The sequence below is a fragment of the Camponotus floridanus genome, unplaced genomic scaffold (genome assembly GCF_003227725.1).
Source record: "Camponotus floridanus strain SB8 unplaced genomic scaffold, Cflo_v7.5 scaffold8, whole genome shotgun sequence".
Lineage (NCBI taxonomy): Eukaryota > Metazoa > Arthropoda > Insecta > Hymenoptera > Formicidae > Camponotus > Camponotus floridanus.
The window spans coordinates 3132860-3155658 of record NW_020229849.1 but is presented as its reverse complement, the minus strand read 5'-3'; the positions used below and the strand labels follow the sequence as shown (position 1 = coordinate 3155658).

Sequence of the window (22799 nt, the reverse complement as noted above, 5' to 3'; positions counted from 1 at the left end):
GCCTAAAGTAGCGTGACATAACAACTTCTTTCCTGCACAAAAATGCGAATTAGTAATTTTCACGTAATCTTTCTCTATATTGTTTCTCTGTATGTGATTAAAACGATATAAAAGCACGTCATTTGCTACAAAGATCTTTATATAATAGTTACCTCGAAAAGTTTAATTCGCATTAATTCGAATATGCAATTGTTTCGACATACAATTGACGCTCAACGATCGGTGAAAATATTTAATACAACGCGATGCGTACTTAAAGTGCGTCCTTGCGCCATGTTGGCATAAGAATGTCGAATTCCGCGTGACGTAACGCCTTCTCCCCTACTCAAGAATGCGCGAAGACATATTAGTAATTTTCGCGTAATCCTTGCTTTTTTCACATGATTAAAACGGTATGAAAACACGCTATTTGCTAAAAAGATCTTTATATAATGATTACCTTAGAGAAGTTTAGTTCGCGTTAAGTCAAATGTAATCGCTTCGACGTACAATTAACGTGTACGATTGGCGAAAATAATTCATAAAGCGCGTACTTGAAACACGTCCTCGCGCCATGTTGGCGTAAGAATATCTAATCTCGAAGTTTGTGCGACGTAGTGTGACGTCGTGTGACGTCACTCCCCCTCTCCGCGCGAAAGCTGCCCGCGGAGGGGGACAAAATAGTCCCCAAAGTTCTTTCCTTCGTCGCGGTTTTATTCGGTAAAAATGAATAATATGCGCGAATTGAACGCGAGTGAGAGTCGATTCGAGTATCGCGCGAATTTCGCAAGACGTCAACATCGAAAGTGAGTATCGCGAACGTGAATTGAATTGTCGATGAGCTCCGAAATATTCCGAGCTTTCCGAAATATTTTTATTTCTTTACAACCTACCATTGTGTCTCGCGTTCTCGACTTTTCATATATTATAAATAATACACATATCATTGTTATTATATTGTTATACGTTATATTATGTTATATTATACGTACGCACCATTAAAGTTGTTATTATCGCGGCGAAGGGTCAAACGTAAACATGTGTAACCTCCAACAGAGATGACTAAACAAGCACGTACATTATCGCCATATTAGTTGTACTTTGACATTCATGTGGTACTCTTCGTTTCCGCATAATTTTTACGCGTGAATTAATATCGCGAGTGCCGAATATATTAATATTATCAGTCATGTATAACGGGAGTGTCGAATCGAGTGTCGCGCGATCTATATATAATATAAATATGTATAAATCGCGCGTACGTAAATGTCGGGAGTGTCGAATAATTGCGTGCGATTATATAATTTGCTACAACAATCGTATAAAATCGCGAGTGTCGAAACCAGTGTACCTAAGGATTATTATTCCTCGCAATCATCCCAGATTATCGAGCAATACGTCGAGAGACAGACTTTCGAGAGACGATCTTCGCATCGTTATTAATTGAGGTAAGAATTTATATTATATATTAGTATAAATATATCTTTCTTTTTTTCTCTTTGATAATAATTTTTAGATATAAATCAGAAATGTTTTAATCGCCAACTGTTCGATGCAAATTGTATTTATTCTTAAAAATAAATAAATCAAGACATATTTATAAAATATTAATTTTTTAATTATCTTGTCTCAATACTTTTACACAGAAAAAAAGAACATTCTTGTTTTGAAAATATATTTAGTTTTAACATGGAAATCTTGAAATGAGATTATATTGCGTCAATTAAAGAAAAATATAATTGTTTGAATAATTGCTTACTTGAATGAAGTTATTTTATATAGTTCAATCGAGAAAAATATATTCTTATGATTTAAGATTTAATTTTCTTGAATGGAAAAGAAACAATGTTAGATAGAAAATAACATTTTTGAATCAAAGATTATAATTTTCTTAAAGTAGAATTAAATAATTATATATTCTTGAGGTGACAATTACAATATTAAAATAAGATTATAATATTGTTAAAATTTAAAATTATTAAATTCTTCTGAGAAGATTATAAATTGTTTCATATATACGAAACAATGAATGTGTTAGTTTAAGTATATAAGTTGTGATTTGACACTTACTTTTTTTTTTCTGTGTAGCTTTACATGCGCGAATTTTTAAGTCGCAAATTTATATATATATTATTCTTAAAAAAATAATATATTTTATATATTAATTTTTTATAACGGTTAAATTATTAGTCGTATCTTATACATTAATTCCTTTTAATTCATTATTGTATTCTCGTTAGTTGAAGAATTAATTGGCGATTAAAACATTTCTGATTTATATCTAAAAATTATTATCAAAGATTGTTCTTTTCATCGTGCATAATGGTTCGTAAATTAATATTCTTGTAATTGTTATCTTACAAATTTAAAAATATAATTGCTTGAATAATTGCTTACTTGAATGAAGTCATTTTATATAGTTCCATCGAGAAAAATATATTCTTATGATTTAAAATAATTAATTTTCTTTAATGGAAAAGAAACAACGTTAGAAAATAACATTTAACAAATAATTTAACAAATAATTAATTTTCTTTAATGGAAAAGAAAAAAAAACAACGTTAGAAAATAACATTTTTAAATCAAAGATTATATTTTCTTAAAATAGAATTAAATAATTATATATTCTTGAGGTGACAATTAAAATATTAAAATAAGACTATAATATTGATGAAATTTGAAATTATTAAATTCTTCTAACAAGATTATAAATCGTTAGTTTAAGTATATAAGTTTCGATTTGACACTTATTTTTTTTTTCTGTGTATGTACCAAATAATGGGAGAAATCAATAGAAAAAATAGCTAACTAATAAAATAACTATGTACTTTCTTTATTTCCTTATTGATTTCTCCTATTATTTTGTACAAAAGTATTGAAGCAAGATAATTAAAAAATTAATTAATTTACAAAATATCTCGTAGTTTATGTAAAATTGTTAAATGAAAATATGTAAAAAATATCTCGTAAATTATACGTATATTTAATTTTTGGCTTATCCTTACAACTTTTAATACCGAATATTGCAAAAATCGATTTATATAAAAAAATTAGGAGGATGGTCCATTTAAAAATAATCTAAATTCCTCTTTATGACATTGAAAAATGACCATAGTTAAAATTCAAGATTATCAACTTTCTCCAAAAATCCTATAAATCTTGTCTGAAACATATTTTATACTACGTTTAAGTTTCATAAAACAAAACATTTTGTAATACCTTTTTGAAATATCTTATACATAAAATAGCGAATGTCAATTTTTAATTTGAATCGGTCGTCAATTTTGCATATCCATAGCAGCGTGTATGTATGGTAAAGACAGACATACGATAACATATCGATCTCTGAGAAACGTCACAGGATCTCTCCTTCGCGCTCCGCTCTCGCGTCTGGCATGCACGGGCTCTTATCACTGTCACTTTCCGGCCGAGCGACCGACTTTCTCCCTTGCTGGTGGCCGCTCGCTCACCCCCGCCAAGGGAGGGGGCGAGGGGGTGACCAATCGGCGCGTCCCTTTAGCGCCGCAGCGTGGCGCGGCGTCACGGCCGGTGCGGCGCATGCGTGCGTCGTATATCTATAAGGGTAGCTACCCTCGGCGAGGCCGGTCAGTTCTCGCCCGTCCGGGAAATCGGGCCGTTGCGATCGCGTGACATTTCTCGTGCGTCGCGTTTCGTCCAAACCGACAGCATCAACACGCGTCTCGTCGTCGCTGATGAGAAATAAAGTCCGCGATGCCGATCGTGGCTTAGAAACTCCGTCTCCGGACGGGGGAGGTTTATACGAGACACGTGTACGTTTACGAGACGCCGTGAGGTATCGCTTATGCCAGTAGAGGGTCGTACATCGGTCTCGCTCTGGTGATTACTGATGGGTACAAGTGTTCTCGTCGTGGGAGTAGTGACGAATACACAGTAAGGATCACGAAAACGCGATCGATCTGTGCCTTGCTCGTCCGAGAAACCTTCCGACGACGAATCCTGAAGAGAACTGTCATTATCCTGCGGATACGCCGGGCGTAAAAAGAGCCACGTCCTTCCACCGGATAACGAGGGTTGGTTAATTCGCGTCTCGATTTGATCGCCTCGGCATCGATCGACGATGCTGATCAATTTAGATGTCGATTGACTCGCGATAATTTTTTATCATACTTTCCGCGATGCCAAACAAGCAGGGGATGACATTGATCAACAACAGCAATCAATTCTTTAATTACATAATCGTATATTGTCCGGTGATGATACAGCGATATCAGTAAATGAAATATTGACCGACACGAGTGAAACGTGTGTGATTCAATCGTCACATATTAACCGACGAATACGTTGATCTAGCAAAATCACCTGACGATTCATTTGTCAGAAGTATAGAGCAATATTAAGTGAGAGGATGCGAGAGAGTTAATCGACGTCGGACGAATTTAATTGTTCTCCATTGCCGATTGCAACATCGATCGACCGAAATCCTACGGCAATTAGATTTCCAGTGAGATTACAAGTTAGTATCGTATTCGCGGAGATAAAATTTGTTAACAACGACAACGTAATAATTATCGCTTGAGAATAAAATCTATCTGCATTAGCTAAAGATATCTAACTAGTTAAAGGAAATGGGAAACTAAAAGAAATGCTTCTATCTTTCAATTCGACTTTCGTCAATTGACAGTTGTGCTGATGGATCGTATCGTTAAAACTCGCTTCTACTGCTAGAATTGATGGTAATTTAATTTGTTCTTTTATTTTTCCTCAAGACATATATGGTAAGATCAAAAGTATTGTATTATTTACAGAAACATGAAAATCTATGATGAGCAAAACTTTTAAAAAGTATATAAATATTGACAAATTATATTTTATGCCTTCGTAATTTTCTTTATGAACACGAGTTAAAAGAAAATAAGAAAACTTGTTCATTTACTTGCGTTTTCCTTATTTTTTAGGGAAAACGTAACGCTGTTGATCGATACTGTATAAATAAAAATAATAACTGACATAAACTTTAATTATATTTATAATTAATGCTTTTAAAAACATTCTGTGTAAAAGTTAGTTTTGAATATCGTGAAGCAACACAAATAAATAATATATGTAGATAACAATGTTACAAAAAATCTGCATGAACTTCGAGAATTTGATTGCATGAAAATATCAAATTATTTTTAAATATAATTATAAATGGTAAGTGTCAAGATTATTTATCGTGTGATAATTAATGAGAATTAATAATTGATAACAGTTGTTGCTCGTTCAAAACACATTCCCTTTAACAAGAACGTGTTATAACATTAGTTGTATCGATGAGTTTTAACAATGCAATCATGAAAATTTTAATTAAAATTATAAGCATATTTAATTAACCGATAATGGTTTAGTAATTAACGTAAGTATATATATATATATATATATATATATATATATATATCATAGATATATAGATTGCGCGAGTAAAATTTATTTTAATGAATAAAAGAATTAAATTTCGTTTTAATAATAATCTACAATATTTTTTAATAATCATCTAGCATATATGTATCTCGTTAATAATAATCATAAAGCTCAGATTTTAAAGGACGTCTAAGTTTGACGAGTTTATCGTTTCAATAGAGTGAGATACCATTCAGTCGAGTGACTTGTGTCTTTGAGTCAAGAGCACTGCAATTAGACGGAAGAGTTTGATGTCGAGCGACATGCTTCAAGTGCAATCATATATGATTGCCCTTTGATCCTCAGAAACGCGATCATTATGACATAATCCCCGGACAAATTTTGACGTGAATACGTGGACGGAAACTTACCTCGATAACCTGGGACTCCATTATCTGAATTAAAGCAGAGAGAAAGATAACGCGATTTATATTCATTATATGAGATAACACATGTCCATTAGGCAAACGAGAAAAATATATTCGTATTAATTAATATATTAATTGTTATTGGGCAGTGAGCGGACAAAGCAATTCGGTACATTTACATTTCGACTGAACGTTTCGTTGCACCACCATAATGATGCTTTATAACACAATGTATAATAATTGCCGTATCTTTTGTCAAAGAAAAATTAAAATCCTCTCTTATCATTATTAATCTTCAAAAAATTCTCAATTATTCAACTTCGAAGCGTAATCGTACGGTGCTCGAGCGTGTCTTTTAGTTACAAATAATTGCATAATTATCAGTATCAAACGAACAAGCTTGATTCTCTCTATTCGTCGTGGGAAATTTCTGTAATTTCGTTAGAATGCCATTCTCCCTCCTCCCCCTCCCCCTCCTCCCGCTTCCAGAAAGGGATTCTCCGCGGGTGTAATCGAGTGTGGCGCATTTCCATCCTCGGAACGGTCTCCGGAGAGATTATGAATTAGCAAGCGTGTTTGCCGAGACAATCTCGGACTCGTAGACTCGTAGAGCCAGCGATATCCCAAGCGCCGTCTCTGAATCTAGTTCATCGTGTTTAGTTAACGTCAAATGAGTTATTCCGTGCGAGAAGCGCAAAATGGATTCGCTGCTTGCTGCGCTGCATTTACTGCTCTCGCTGAGTTACACATAAATCCTTTGCATTTTACATTAACTCTCCTCCCTCCCTCTCCTCCTGTCGGGCCTAGTGCAAAAGCGCGTTAAAATATCTCTCAAGTAACGATTAAGTTGGCCGGCGTTAAATTGATTTCAAGACGATTGCCTCCTTTAACGCGTAAATTTCGCGGACCGTCATTCAATTTTTTGCGACAATTAGTTTTTAACGTATTAAAATTTTGTTTACACAAAAAGCTTGCTTGTGAAATTACACAGTAAAATATAAAATATTAATTATAACATTTTTATATTTATTAATTATAACATGTCCCAGAAAGTCCACTCTAAATTTTAAGTTAAAATAACTCACTCGTCGTATGTTACTTATTGATAAACTAAAAATGTTAAATAATTGACACAATACTTTACATTTATTTTTGTGACTTTAAGTGTAATGTAAAAATAACATACAAATTAATTAAAAATTACATGAAAAATAGTTACAATAATTTATAAGAATTGTTGTAGGACATTAACAAATATAATAGTAATTATTTTAGCTTAAATTATTTGTAATAGAATTATTATTTGTAATAGAAGCATTTGACTATTTTACTACATCTGATTATTTTGTATGTCAAAGTTCAAGATTATTTGAAGATTCACTTTAACTTTTCTTAGAATGTTAAACTAACTTTGAGACAAATTGATTGTTTAAAATGATAATGTTAAAAAATACTCAAAATAATATTCCATTTTTAAAAGACATATACAAAGTGTCAAGTTATGAAGTTGACATAAATGTAACACATGAAAACGTTAATAACATATAAAAATAATAGCATATAAGTTGTATGTTAATTTTACATTAAAGTACTAATCAAAACGTGGTAACACAAAAAAATTTTTAACATATTGACGCGCAATTTTTTACTGTGTACGTAAAAGAAATAATTTTTCATCCGTTTGTATGCTACTGAATCTATTCGCGAAAAAAACCATGTTTTCAATTCGAAATTACAGGAAAATGCGAAACGTCGAAATGGAAAAAGACAGAGTCGAAAAGCGTAAAAATCAAAAAGACAAGACAATTCTAACAGCAAGTAGCGTAGTTTGTTGTTTAGACAGACAGGATTGTTGAAAATCGTTGTATTGTAAAGAAGAGTATCGGGCCAAATCGAAAACATCGATTCGATGGCTTGAAACACGATGCTATCGCTAGTATTGTGAGTCTCTATGTTGTAATTGCATTTAGAATGGGACAGGAACTATTGAAGTTTCTCCTAGAACAACATTCCCTAAGGCATTGCAGGCATAGTTGCAGAATATAATAATAGGAATATAAATGATACATTCGATTATTAATTTAAATTCAAGTGTTTTTTGATTTTCCCGAAAATATTAAATCAATATTCCGCCAATGAAATTTTACAGAAATTCAGTAATCTAAAAGTACATATATTTTACACACTTTCAGTAATTGTTCTAAAAGTACATATATTTTACACGTTCAACATTAAACATTCTAACAATGAAAGCTTAAATGAAATTTTTAATGAGAATGAATTAAATTTTCTTAATTAAAATGGAAAATTAAATTAATTGACGCAAACCTGAATATTTTCAAACTAAATTTCAGAATTGCAATTTTTTTTGCTTTACAGACGTAGAACAAAGTAGAATTTTTAAGCGCAAAAAAAGGACTCGTTTCTTAGACTCGCTTAGCGGTTAATTTAGAGTCTAGTCAAATTCTCTCGCATTATGAATTCTAGAGATTCCCCTGCCGGTAGCGAGACAACTGATTAATGTTGAATGCGTGTTTGATAAATGATCGACTCCTCCGAGGAGGAGGACGATGGAGAATCACTGGCCCGATGCTCTCTTGCGGCTCGTAGCTGCGGTTTGATCGAAGGGATATGTATTTCCCTTCCCTCATACACGCGAAAACTTCTTTCGGAAGATAAACCGCTCTCTTTCCCAGCCACCCCCGTCGCCCTTACGGGCCGAGGGGCACAAAAGTTTCCGTTCACGAAGAAGATTCACAAAAGATTTTTTTCTTCCCGTTCGCCGCGTGACGTAATCCGAAGAAGGTCGACGGAGTTTCGTTTGGGAAATTTATAAGAAACTAACGAACGCGAAACTCTCTCGGCCGGAAATTCTCGAGATACCCGGAAAGCGATCTCATTCAATCGCAGAACAGAGTCTGAGTATAATTCGGAGGAGGGAAAGTTATGAAGCTTGATGAAGAGATACAATTCTCGAGATACTTTGGTTTGGAAATAATCGACTGAACTTAGTTCGAAGTAATTAGGAGCAATGTAGAGAGGATAATATTAAGTAACAGCAGTATATGAAAAATAGTAATGGCAATACCTGGCTTATTAAATTTATTTTTTTATTTATTGATATAAATATATATATATATATATATATATATATATATATATATATGAATAGATTAGAATTACAATATACGAGCCTCCTTATCAAAATTTCAATTCTGTTAAAATACATATTATTTGTGAATAAAAAAGCAATAAATATTTTATCTATATATGTCAATATATTTTAACAGAATTGAAATTTTAGTAAAGCTTATTAATTATAATTTAAAAAATGTTAAAGAAGAAGAGAAATAGATTAATGTTAAGTTTGAAAAAGAGTGATAAAATTAATTCACTCGTACTCTTGTTACAATTTTTAAATCCTCTTTTTTTGTGTTCAATATACAAATAATTAAAAATTTGATTTTTCTAAAAAAGCTTGTTGCACGTGATATATTATTAAAAAATCGTTCAAATCGTTAGCGTGCCTGTCACGTGTGCAAGTCTTTATAATCCTGGTGGTTACAACGAAAGTAGGTCGAACTTTCGCATGGGAGGAAATTAGGGACGAGTTTCCTCGTGCATCATTTCTGCCAAGATAGATAGATAGAGAGAGAGAGAGAGAGAGGGGGGGGATCGATCCTGGAATTATTAGGTAATTACCATGGCGGGAATAATTCCAGAATCGATTATACAGGGTCGGAGGTTGAGGAAGAAGCAAGGAGGACCAATAGCAGAGCGTATTTTTGAATTCTTCCTTCGCGCGGAATTAAGTGCTAAAGCTCGTTTAATATTAGATCGCATATTTCTATCAAATCATGGTATGTAACTCGGAAATTTAGAAAAGAGAGGGAGAGACAGAGAGAGAAAGAGAGAGATTATCGCAATTGTCTTATTTTAATTTGTCAATTTTTGAATTGAATCGAATGACATTTAAATTTGATGTCGAATGACACTTAAAAAAGATAATAAGATGTAGAAATCATTTGACGATATTATGGAAAAATTAAAAAAAAGTCACGTGTCAAGAAAGACTTCGCGGGCGAGCAAGACACATCCTTCCCATAATCGAAGGATCGAGGCGATTTCTCGAAATGGCAAGTCAGAGCGTGGGATGAATTTTGCAGAAAATCGAGAACGCGGCGTAACGACGACGACGACGACGAGGATTTTATATGAGACGATTCTACGACCCTTAATGTCTCCATCGTGAGATCGCCGTCGGTAGCTTATACCCTACGCGCGAGGGACGCGAGCTCCTGCGGGACTCGGGATCGACTTGTGGGTGAGGAGGAGGGAAAAACGGACGGATAAGAGGCAAGATAAGGACGATGGGGGTGCCGGATGTGGAACAGGCCAAGAGGCGACTCCAGGACATACTTAGGCGAGCGCAGAAGCTGGAAATACCGACCCAGGAAGTGATCTCGACGAGAACAGCGCGCAAATTGCTCGCGAGGACACGCAACGTCCTAGCGTGGACCATCTGGATCGGCGTCTTCGTCGTCCTGCTCAGCGGCGTCGTCTATGCGCGTTGGCCGACACGACAGGACGTGGAGACCGTCAGGACTGTGCTGAGGCGAACAGTCAGTATATCAATTTATCTTTTTCTAGTTAAGCCTTCGAAATAACATAATCTCGAAATATCTTATCTTTCACATATATAAGGGTTGGACAAAATAATAGAAACGTTTAGTAAATTAAGAAAATTAAATAGCGTCACACAAAGCTCAAGACAAGACAATATTTGTAAAGAAATATTGTGTTGAAAAATTGTCGAAATCTTGTCTTAATTTTGAGTGAATTTTTGTAATAAAAATTTTGTTTTATCTGGATTTTATTAATAATTTTTATCTACCATAGAACAATTGTTTAAAATAATAAATTTGACATAATTTTTATAATAAATATAATAAATATAATATTTATAATTTAATGTAATTCTATCTTCACTAAATTATTACTAAATTATGATTCTCATCTAATTCTTTTCATCTAATCTAGAAATATATATATTTTAGCTTTATTTAGAGATCAATTATTCGAGACAAAACTAGACAATATCTAGATTAATCTCAGTATCTCGTGCACGAATGAAAATTTTTTATTACTATGATGTAGGACTACTTTTAGCATTTAATAATCTGAATTTTCTTAGAAATGGAATCATACACTTTCTCCTTGTGTCATAATGGAGTATTATACCATTCTTCATGTAAAAATTCTTTAGAGATACTAGAGGAAGATATTCGTTTCTAATTCTGTTTTCCAAAATAAATCAGAGTGACTCTGTGATGCTTCTTTTCATACAGCTAGAAATGTTTAGTCTTGATTTGAAAAAAAACATGAAGACAAAATTAAACATCTTTTTTGGCCAACACAATTGTCAGATTTAAACTTCTGCAAGAATGATATTATATTCCATTAAAAACGCTATATCCAGGATGTTGTATGATTTTATTCTTAGGTAAATTTAGACCATATTAAATGCCAAAGGTCATCCTATATCAGGTTGATAAACGATTTTCGTATTTTACTAGATCATTTTGTCCAACCCTTATGCATATATGTCCATTTTTCATGAATCGAAGAAGAAAAGAATTTGAACTCTTGACAAATACTTTCTTCTTGAGAAATTCACAAAAACAGACGATATTTCATCTTCTCTAAATTCGCATAAAATTTTTTTAAACATACGACTCATCCTTTTCTCATTTCATTCACACACAAAGGAAGACTAAAGCTTTCTTCGCTAAAAATTTTCTTCTCGCTTTTTCTTTGCTTCTCGTTGCAAAGAACTTTGATTCTCTATCAAACATCTTCCGACGAAAAGTATTTTATCTATTTATCGATACTGATCTCGCTTGAAATAGGTACTTTTATTCAAATTTTTATTCAAATGATCGCGATATTTGCACTGATGTTATATTTTGATCAATTAAATACACAACTTAACAGTCATAATAAATACTGATAATACCGAAGAAGCATCAGAGGTGGGGAAATAAAATTCACCGGTGATATTTATTAAGGACGGCACCAGCGATGGTTATGACCGATAAATGGCGGCATGGAAAATTCTCCTCGTAAATGAAAAGGTGCAAACAACAGTTACCGGATAAGCATTTCCGGTAAGATAAATACGGATCGATCTTTGACGTTCTATGCATTCTGCCAATTCGCAAGTTTTTCTCAAGCGAGATAGATATAACAAATTATTATTCTGAAAGAATTATTATTCATGAAAAGAATTCTTATGTCGTTATAAAAGAAGATATAAAATAAATATAAATATATGTATTAATAAATTATATTTATATTTATAAATATATAAATATGTATATTTATTTATTATATATAATATAATAATAAATAAATATACATATCATTTTTAATATAAATGTAAAAAAAATATGAATATATAAATATAAATATAAATATAAGTGTAAATATAAATATAAATATAAATGTAACAATGTTGAAAAAAAATTTTTAACACATATGTATCTCGCCTGATATTGATATGAAATGAGATTGATATGAAATGATTCGATTCCTAAATTTGATTTCATGATTTCTACTGTATTCATTTAATTCTCGATCAGAAAACGCTAGTTTCATCATATTTCCCAATGAATTTCAATATTAGAAATGCTCGATCGCGCGAAATTCTGCCAAAGGTGTGCCGAACGGAGCGTTAAAGGGACTAAAAAAATCGGGGCAATGAAATAGCCTAAATAAAAGAGATTGCGAGTTCAAAAGAAGTTGTGTCACATGTAACCCAGAGTGCACACGCACGGCGCATATACGCACATACACACACACACATACAGTAAAATCATTTTATGAATCTTATCAAATTTGAGTCGCGTTTTATCGTTGAATATGTTATGACAACTTTCGAAATGACCTCTCTAGAAATTACAACTATATAACGCAGTTTTCAAAAAATTCGCGATCCGATAAAAGTGCTCTTTGGAAAAATACATCGATATAAAAATAATAAAGAAATAAAAATATAAAAAAATCATATGATTGAGAAATAAATAAAAATATCAAGAAAAATAGAAACAGATATAAAGAAATAGGAGAATAAATTGTACAAGAATCAAGAACTTCCTTGCATATAAAAAAAATTTTCATCGCCGTTGAAACCCAATACATTCTAAAATAGCGCACCAGTTATTGCGAAAACCCAATCAAAATTATCAGTTGCAAAAACTAAATATTTCGGTTTCTCGGTTAAAAAAAGGGAAAAAACAAACAATACGCACCGCGTGCGTGCCTTTTTGTTCGAAACAAACACCGGCGGCGTTGTTTGTAATTATTTCAAAACGGCGGGGATCGCATATGTTTCAATTTACGCTTCGATATCTTCGTTTTGCTTTTTCGTCGCGTATTTGTTACTAGTTGTACAGTTGCGTTCGTTATTCCTTCTCGTTTTTCCCCGAGCGACGCTAAAATGCCAACGGTATTTTCAATGTTTGTTAATTAAATAAAAGGTAAAACACTTAGAGGTCGGTTGAATTAATAAGAAGGCAAAGAATGGAAAATAAATTCATACTCCGATAATGTCTCTAAACACAATTACAATTTTTCTTTCATTGTTCAAAGGAAAAATTTATTTCAATTAAAGAAAAATTAAAGAAAAATTTAAACTAAAAAATTACAAAATTTGAAATAATAAAAATGACTCTTGCAAAAATATTTCATAACTTTTTCACAACATTTTTTTTATATCATACAAATTATGTTTAATTTTTTTACATACCTAAAGCTCTCTTCTCATGGCAGTTAATAATTAACTTCGATAGACTTTTAAATATAATTCTACGTAATGTAGAATTACACTTACACTATTTTCTATTTTAAGATCAAAATATAATTAAAAAAATTCTAAATTTAAATTTAAAAGTTTTGTATTCAATATATGGTATGACCTTAAAAAAATTAACTTTATTTTATAAATCTCCAATTTTCTAACTTATCTAGGCATAGCGATATTTTGTCTCGTTTCCACTTTTCAAGTTTGATAATTCGCGTTCTCGATTTTTCTTTTTTCCTTTTTGCACTCTATCGCGCGCCGCGAATCGAGACGTCGAAAAGCAGCTGGAAACCCGGCGGGCCGTCTCGAGGTGCTCAATTTCCATGGAAATGGCATCGAAACAGCGCGATTTCCCGCACTTCCCCGCTGCTGTTTCCCCATCACGTTTCTCTCACTTTTACGCGCGCATGCACGAGTTTGTGCGAGTAAATACGAGCGAACCCGCTTTCTTCTCATTCAGACACCATTCTTCATTCAATCGATTACTCAGCGCGTTTCTCACAAGAAGAAAGAAAATATGTAGAGAAAGAAGAGCTTCACAATCTCAAATGTAAAATGATAAAGTCGATAAGCTTATACATATAATCGTCTTATGAAATGACAGACTGTGTATAACTTATCGTTTGTTCTAAATTGATCCAAAACTAGAATTCCATTAAAATGTCATTAAAATCGAATTTTTTTTTCAATGTGATCGAAATTAAGAAAGCGATTATTATACTAATTTAAAGCTGAATATTATAATGACATTTTAATTTTTTCGATAAGCGGAATTTGCCGAGTTTATATAATCATCATTTTTTAAACTCCTTAATATGTAATAATTAATATACTTAATATTCGCATCGTTTTTTCTAACTGTACATTCTAACTGTTACAATTTTTTTTAATTAATTTCTACTTTATTAACTTACATAATTTTTTGAAAATTAATATTTTTTACTTTCTCTTCTAAAATCAATGATTTATTAATCATTACAGAAAATATTATCACATATTTTGTCGCAAATATTTTTATAGGAAAGAAAATATAATATTTTGTTATGTTATAAAGTATCGGAATCAAATACATTCTTGGCATAATGAAAACATACCGCACTTAAATTTGAAGAACTCGTATATAATTAAATAAAAAAATAATTATATTATTTTAAAATATAATACATAAAATATTTAACGTAAAATATATAATATAAAATATATAAATATATATAAAAAATATAAAACAATATAATATTAACAATATAACATACATGAAATATAATGTAATGTTGATTAAGATTAAAATACATATTTTGGAAAATTTTTAATGACATAATTTCTGCTAAAGCTATCATATATTTGTAGAATGTAATAGGCATATAAGTAAGTAATAACTTTTTCTGTAAAATTCATTTATGCGAAAGAATGCAAAGAAATGCGTGCAGACCCAATAAATGCGTATAGTCGCTACCTGTGTCATAGAATGTTCAACTACGTCTGAACGGAGTTTTTTTCTCCGGAGAAAGAGCAGTGAACTTGAAAAAGAATCTCGAAGGAATTTTAATATCCACGCAAAGTGTTCGTCGCGCGGACGCTCCGTGCGCGTTCGCTAAATTAAAAAATGCTCCGTTAAATAGTAGTAAATAGTTGAAAAAGTACGTGGAGTGCGCGTAAGAGAACACTAACAAGGTCTACAAAGTATGCATAAAAGAAGCGATAAGAGTCCCGTCTCGGGATTAAACGAGGAGTTGTTTACTCCCGGTAGCTTTGCCCCTACCGAAAGAAAAAGAGAATCGGAAAATGAAACTTTATATTCTCATACTTTTTCATATAATCAAAAGATGATATTAATCAGTGCAGAGAAAGAGAGAAAGACAGAGAAAAGAGAGCTATTGTTAACCTCCGGTAAACGAATTTTTTGATGAAAAATTCCAATTGCAATTAGATTAATAACAGATGTTCGCATGCAACTAACGAGGTACAAAATTGTACAAAAAATAGATTTAACTTAGCCTCCCTAAACAAAGTTTTTCCCTTCTGAAAATAAGGAAGTCCCATTTCATATAACATGGCTAATAGATAGATATTCTTATATAATTGACAAGACATATAAAGTATTAATCAATAATACAGTTAATTCATTTAAAAAGAAATACACTCAGTTTAAAAGTAATCAGTAATAGATCCTTTTACAATCACGGAAAAATGAGAAGGAGAATGAAAGAAAGAAAAAGAAATATATATAAATAAAATTGTTCTTTTATAAAGAAAAATAAAAACCGTATTAATAATAAAAAACAACACATCTCTTTTGCTCACTATTTTATACATGTGTATTATGTGTGCATATGTATATATGTGCATCTTTTCTTTCTTTCTTTCTATCTTATCCACTTCCATTCTTATTTGCCAAGCTTTCACGCTCTTAAAGATCGATGTATAATCGCATTCTCGCCTTTCGGAACTCGCCAGCAAATTGTTCAAAGAATTCGATAAAATGCGACGCTTCGTGAAAAATAACACAGGTGACTTCCTTCGTAAATAGCGAAATTATATTTTCGTTCAACAGTGCATCCATTTTGTAACAATCGCAATTATTTGTGCTGACGCCGCGATGCATCTCGCTCCGCGATTATTTACGTCGCTTGACGTATCGCGCGATTCCAACTCGTCCCATACACATATGTACAATCAGCGTCGTGTATGTATGCTTCGAAAAGGGACTCGGGGCATCGAAATATTCAGGATATTTATTCTTCTGGTTACTTTAACAAATAATTTTACAAATATGAAATTACTTGTGATATTTATTAAAGATAAAATATGAAAATTTTATACATATTATTCTTTAATACGTCTTAATCGTTCTCTTTACATGTTCCAGTGCTCATATATTTCTTTTTTATAATTAAAAAAATTTTATAAATAATTAATAATGATTGTGTTATATATTAAGGGCTCAAATTTATTTTAAGAGTTTGAAAAAATCGATTATTTTCTTAATTTTTTGAAAATATTTAGGGAATATATCTTTCTCAAGTTTTCTTAAAAAATTTTCGAAATTGACGGAATTATAAAATTTGAATAGGAAAGCGCACAAATTTTCAAATGAACAAACCTACAAAATTTTAAACACGTTTTTCTTAAAATATCTACTGTGTTCAAAGTTGGTGCGATAGATATCTTGAAATGGAATAGCTTGATTATTATTATTTTTTTAATGAAGGGGAACACTATTTTGGGAACATTGAATCTAATTAGAATTTAAAAAATTATTATTTAATTTTAATTTTATTTTTATTTTTATTTAATTAAAATTTTATTTCTTTTGACTTTCAAGAACTGAAAAAATTTCAACAAAATTAAAATATTTAATTTTAAAATGATATATTTTATTATTTTTCAATTTTTTCCTATAATTTTATGTTCAGTATCTTAAAAATATATTCTACAGAATAAAACTAGACTGAGTTTTTTTATTACATGAGAAACAGCATATCGATACACTATACATTTTTAAACATGCTATGCGCAGAAACTTGTTAAAGGAAGTTATTAAACAAGGAAAAGCAAAATGTTAGAGATGTTAAAAGATTTAAAAATAAGTTAAAGATTTAAAAATACTGACGTATTGTTTATACATGAATAAAAATATATGTTACATGAATAAAAACGCTAAAAAGATCAATTTTTAATATTTTTCAAAAAGAATTGAAAATCAATCGTTCATATTGCTAGAGTAGACCGATCTCTTAAAATGAAAAATAGGCAATTCTACATGTTTGAAAATATTGTAACATAGATCCCTAAAATTTGAGAAATTATTGCTTTTCATTGATAATAGAACACATTACTGTCCGCAATTGTGCGCAATACACACAATGCACACAAGGCTGTGCGTTATCGCGGCAATTTACAGTAGACTGTATCCACTTGTGTCCGACCACAGTCGCGTTTCCACTGCTCGGTTAAAGGTGTATTTACTAGGGATTGAAATCAGTTCAATTCCACTGGGTCAATTCAATCTTGAATGCTACGCACATGAAATGATTTCTATTTATTTGCGATAATAGTATTTGCAACGGTTGACTTAAGTATTTATTTTTCCTCGTCTTTATTTGTCGTATTTTTCCTACCTGGAATATGCTAGGATTTTGACAGGAAGTAAACGCGAGCGTAGAATTCTCTACACAAAATTAAATTTTCGCTAACGTCGAAATCTTCGAGAAAAAAATCGTAACTTTTCATATCGTTACCTTCGTTACCTACTCGTTGGAGAACTGTTGAGTACAAGCGCTGCTTTATGTCGGTTTCAATACAGATAAAATATTCTCTGTAGCAACAAGTGAGAGTTGCCGACAAAAATAAGGCGTCACCGTCGACAATGAAAAACTTGGTTTTATTGAAAGCCGCGGTCTTTCATTTGAAATTATGAGCAACAAATTATAAGCGTAATATGACGTCATCGCGCTATAAATCTCGCGTCGAGAGGGTAAATTACATTTCTGATTCCCGAGCAACTTTACATATGACATATGTATACACGTGCAATGACAAATGCACATGCACATTACATTATCGACGCGTAATGTGACGTGTCATACAATAACAAATTTGACAATGCCAGAATAATGGTTGAATATCAAGGCTCACAATCATCATCATGTGCAATATTCTGGAAATATTAATTATACAAAATAACTCCTCAAGGCATCTCCTCAAAACTGTCTATTTTTTCTTTCAATTACGTTCTCGTAAAAGTCCCCATACAAGAAGACACGTACATATATACAAGCAAAATCCGTAGACTGCCATCAAGCGACGGGCAGCGGTAGCGTGGGGGAGGGGGGAAGGGAGGGGGTTGAATAGCTGGAGATTTTAATTAGGATAACCCGCGGGGCTATACACTCCTGAATATTGCATTAGCATGAGCCTCGCTCGCGGCGAACCCTTTAAACAAACATCTCGAAAAAGCTCCCTTCTTTCGCCGATAAGGGCCAGAGGGGGCGAGTGAGATGGCGAACATAAAAGGGGTAGAGAGTAACGCAAATAGCCTTTTCGGTAGTTCAGTCACACGCGACTACCCCCGTTCCGACGATCGGAGGGTTGATGTTTACCGTTCACCGACTCGTTCCTACCGCCCACCCACACGGTTTGTTTGGTTTCGCCGGTAAATCCACGGAAATAACCCTGGTCGCACGGGTCCCAGGAATACGCCGGTCATCCGGAGAGCATTTCCGGATTACCGTAGTTTCGTGCGACGTGTTTACTCGCGACGTTGTTTTTAGAGCCGAAAACACTTTAGCGCCACGTAAGAGATTTTCTTTTAAGAGAAATTCAAAATCTTCCGCGAAAAAATACAACTCCAGGTTGAAGATGACTTAAAACACTTGAAGAGTTCACAATCACTAAAGTTCAATCTAGTTTATTCCATATGATATTATCTGTAGGATATTTTTGGAATATTAAATCTAATTAGAGAGAGAGAGGGGGGGAGGGGGCTAGAGGGAAAGAGAAAGAAACAGAGAGAAAATAATTAATATTTATTATCTTAAAAATTAATGTTTAATATCTCTTTGATCTTCAAGAAGGGAAAAAATTTCAGCAAAATTGAAATATCTAATTAAAAAAATGATATTTTGTTATTTCTCAATTTATTTCAATGATTTATATATATATGTATGTGTAAAAGTATTTATATCTTATTTCTAAAATTTCAAAATTTATTAGATTTGATTTTTTATTATACAAAAATTAATTTTTATAATTTAATTACTTTTTTATAGTCAATTATGTATATAAAAAATTTTGTTCGGAAATTTAGGTCGAATTAATTTTCTCTTAAACTCAGTTAAGTCTAATAATGTAAAAAATTGATGATTTTTAGGAATTTTTTAAAGAATATTAGAAATTGACAAAGAATATTAGAAATAGTCAATTTTTAAAAACGTCAATAAATCTTCGATATTTTGCAAATTTTGAATTATCTTCTTTTAGACAATACAAATCCTTGCACGTAGAGACTTTAAAAATGTATAATTATTTAAAATACGTATAATTATGAGAAAATGAGAAAATTAAAATGAGAAAATTTAATCGAGTTTTATCACGAGATATTTCAGAATAGGATATTTCTGGAAGATATTAAATCTAAAAGAAAGAGAAAATTTAAAAGATTTAATATTTATATAAGTATTTTTCTGGTCTTCTGCAAAGAAGAAAAAAAGTCAGCAACATTCAAACATTTACTTTTAAATGACACTATTTTGTTATTTTTTCTAATAAACTGAGGTTCAGTATCTCAAAAATGTCCCATAAAACTAGACCAAGTTTTTTCGTTTCAGACAATAACAATGAGAAGCAACATATATCGTCGAACCATGCATCTTTGAATATATTACGTGCAGATGCTCGTATTGAACAAAATAAAGCTAAATATTCAGGATTTTAAAAAAATACTGATACTCCATTAAACATCAATAAAAACATGAAATGCTAAAAAGATAAACTTCTAATGTTCTTTCTAAAAATCGTCAATTTTCCAAATGCTAGAGTAGGTTAGACTCTCAAATATTTATCCTCCATCATCTAGAACCTTTTAATTTTTTTTTCTTTGATATCACATCACCATTATGCGAGGAGACATACACACATAAATATAATATGATCGCCCACGGGAAGGAAATAATTTTGAAAACGTGATCATCATGCCCGTAACGCGAATAGTCGCGGCTTAATTGTGCGCGAAATTGCACCCCGTTTCAGCATGCATGACCCGGCACGAGCGTATACGTTATCAGTCATTCCACGGCATAACTATCGCAATTGCGTACGCAACGCGTTCGGCTATCTGCATGTACGAGGTCGTTTCCTTTAATGCTGCATAACTGTTTATATCATTAATGGTTGAAGCTACGCGATACTGTCTCACGGACTCTGCCATGAGTGATGAGGCTATCATATATATATATATATATATATATATATATATATATATATATATATATATATATTTCTCTAGCTTCCATAAAAGGGAGATTATCACTTGTATCCTTTATACTTTGTCTTACCGACTCTGATATCTCGTTCATCTCGTTTGCGTTTGAAAAATAAAACGTGACATACATACTGTACAACTTGTTAGAATTCAAATATTTTCAAATAGGGTCAAATAGAATAATAGAAAGAAAAGAATAAAATAATACAATAGAAGTCAACTACTGTTAATTTTGATTCAAAAAAACTCTAAACAAGATAAAAATTCGTAAAAAATATTGTATTGATATTGAAAATTATCGAATTAAATTTTGTCTTGATCCTGACTAAATCTTTGTAGCAGAAATTTCTCTTTGTCTTGTCTCGATCTTATTCACAATTTTTATCTAATATTTAATAACTGTTTAAAAAATATATTTAATATAATCTTTATAATGTAATTTAAAATAATAATTTGTATCAATCGTTTATTTTTCAAAATTAATATGTATATATATTAGATTTTTTTTTATGAAAAGGCAATTGTGTACATTTATATCAATATATAGACGTGTTTCACATGCATACAATTGTAAAACTATGTACATCTGTTCCTCGCAATGTTTTATGAAGCTAAATAATTGTGTAAAATTTTATATCATTGTATTAATTGTCCTCTTTAAATTAATATAAATGTTTTTATTTATTAAATGAAATTTTTCGTGGATTTTTCATAAAGGTTCATACAATATATGATTTTTTCTTATCTATTTAATTTACAAATATACGCGTATTTTTTATTTTGTCTTGACAACTAATTAAAATTTTTCTGTTTATCTTGTGAATTTCGAAACAAAAGAAATGCTATTAATATTAGTATCTTGTGCAATCCTACTTTTAAATTTTTCATACATATGAAAACTGCGTCTTTTGCTAAAAATATGAAAAAAGAACTTGTTTTTAATAGAATTTTAAAAGTTTCACATTATATAAATATACGTTTTTCATGATTTTACCTCGAAAAATATGATTCAATACACATATCTTGTTTTTAGGAAAAAACTTTTTTTTCTCTTGTTTCCCTAATTTTTCTACATTTTCAAATATCGCAAAATATTACACGATCCAATGTAATTTCTCGCTAAACGTTGAAGGCGAAGGCAAAAAAGTGCAGAGAAAACTCGGTTTTCATTATTCTCACTGTCCGTCCCACATTTTATAGCTACTTTGTTGCGTTGCGTGGAAACTGAATTTCATAATTGAATGATAACATCTCGTACGAACCCATAGGTCATGCGATTTCTTCGGGGTTCTCGAGCTGCTGATAAAAATCCCGACAGTTTTCCCAAAAATTCAACATCTCTCGCGCGATAGCATAATTCAAAAATAATATACCACTACGAAAGAGAGAATAATTTATATCTCATTCTAAACGAATCAATCTTCAGCTTGCTATGTCAATATTGATTCTGTTTCGGAAAATGCAAAACGAGTTTCCTTTTTGAGATAAATAAATTTTTATTTTATTTTTTAAATTATTATAAGATATTTCACCCTCGTCAAAAATTATTCAATTTCTTGCGTAATCTGCGATTTATCAGTCATATTTATAAACTTCCGTTTGTCACTTTTATAAACTTTTTTTATCGAGCGACTTCTCGTTGTATAAAGATACATCCAGACATATAAAATAAATTTTTTCACGTAACGTATTCAATATCTAAATTAAAATGTCATGAGAGAGATTTGTGTATCTGATAAAATATTAAAAATATTATGAATCGCAAAAATAATCTGCAAAATAATCTGCTCAATCACTGCATGGCTAATTAATTCAACAATTAATTTTTTAAAGGCTTATTAAGAAGCATAAGGAAAAATATGACAATATACGATTAATGCTGCCTTAGTTCGTTTCGCGAATGCAGCAACAAACGCGCCGCAATAGCGAGATTAACGGATGTACGGATAACACCCCGAGGCAACGAACGCGCATCAGTCCAGGCGTTATTTCGACTACTAATTAGGGGGTGCGACGAGTGCGAGAGAATAGCAGAGTGATCAACAGGCTGCGCGGGGGGAGGGAACGACGGCGGTTTCGTAACGAAGCCTTCTCTTCTACCTCAATTATGCATGTAAATTACACACGTTGACTTGGGGGCCGGTCCCGCGCGTTCACTGAAAACGTTACATACACCCACCTAATTCGCGTT

At 31.8% G+C, this 22799-nt stretch overlaps 1 protein-coding gene across 1 annotated transcript in view; it reads left to right on the top strand.

Moving 5' to 3' along the window:
- Nucleotides 1–3604: 3604 nt before the first annotated feature.
- The window catches only part of LOC112639631, a 113235-nt gene continuing 94040 nt past the window's right edge, over nucleotides 3605–22799 (top strand). Inside the window, exons 1-2 of the mRNA XM_025414253.1 lie at nucleotides 3605–3891; nucleotides 9935–10390. Of these exons, the coding sequence (XP_025270038.1) occupies nucleotides 10139–10390 (252 nt within the window). The 5' untranslated portion in view covers nucleotides 3605–3891; nucleotides 9935–10138. The remainder of the gene's footprint in view (nucleotides 3892–9934; nucleotides 10391–22799) is intronic.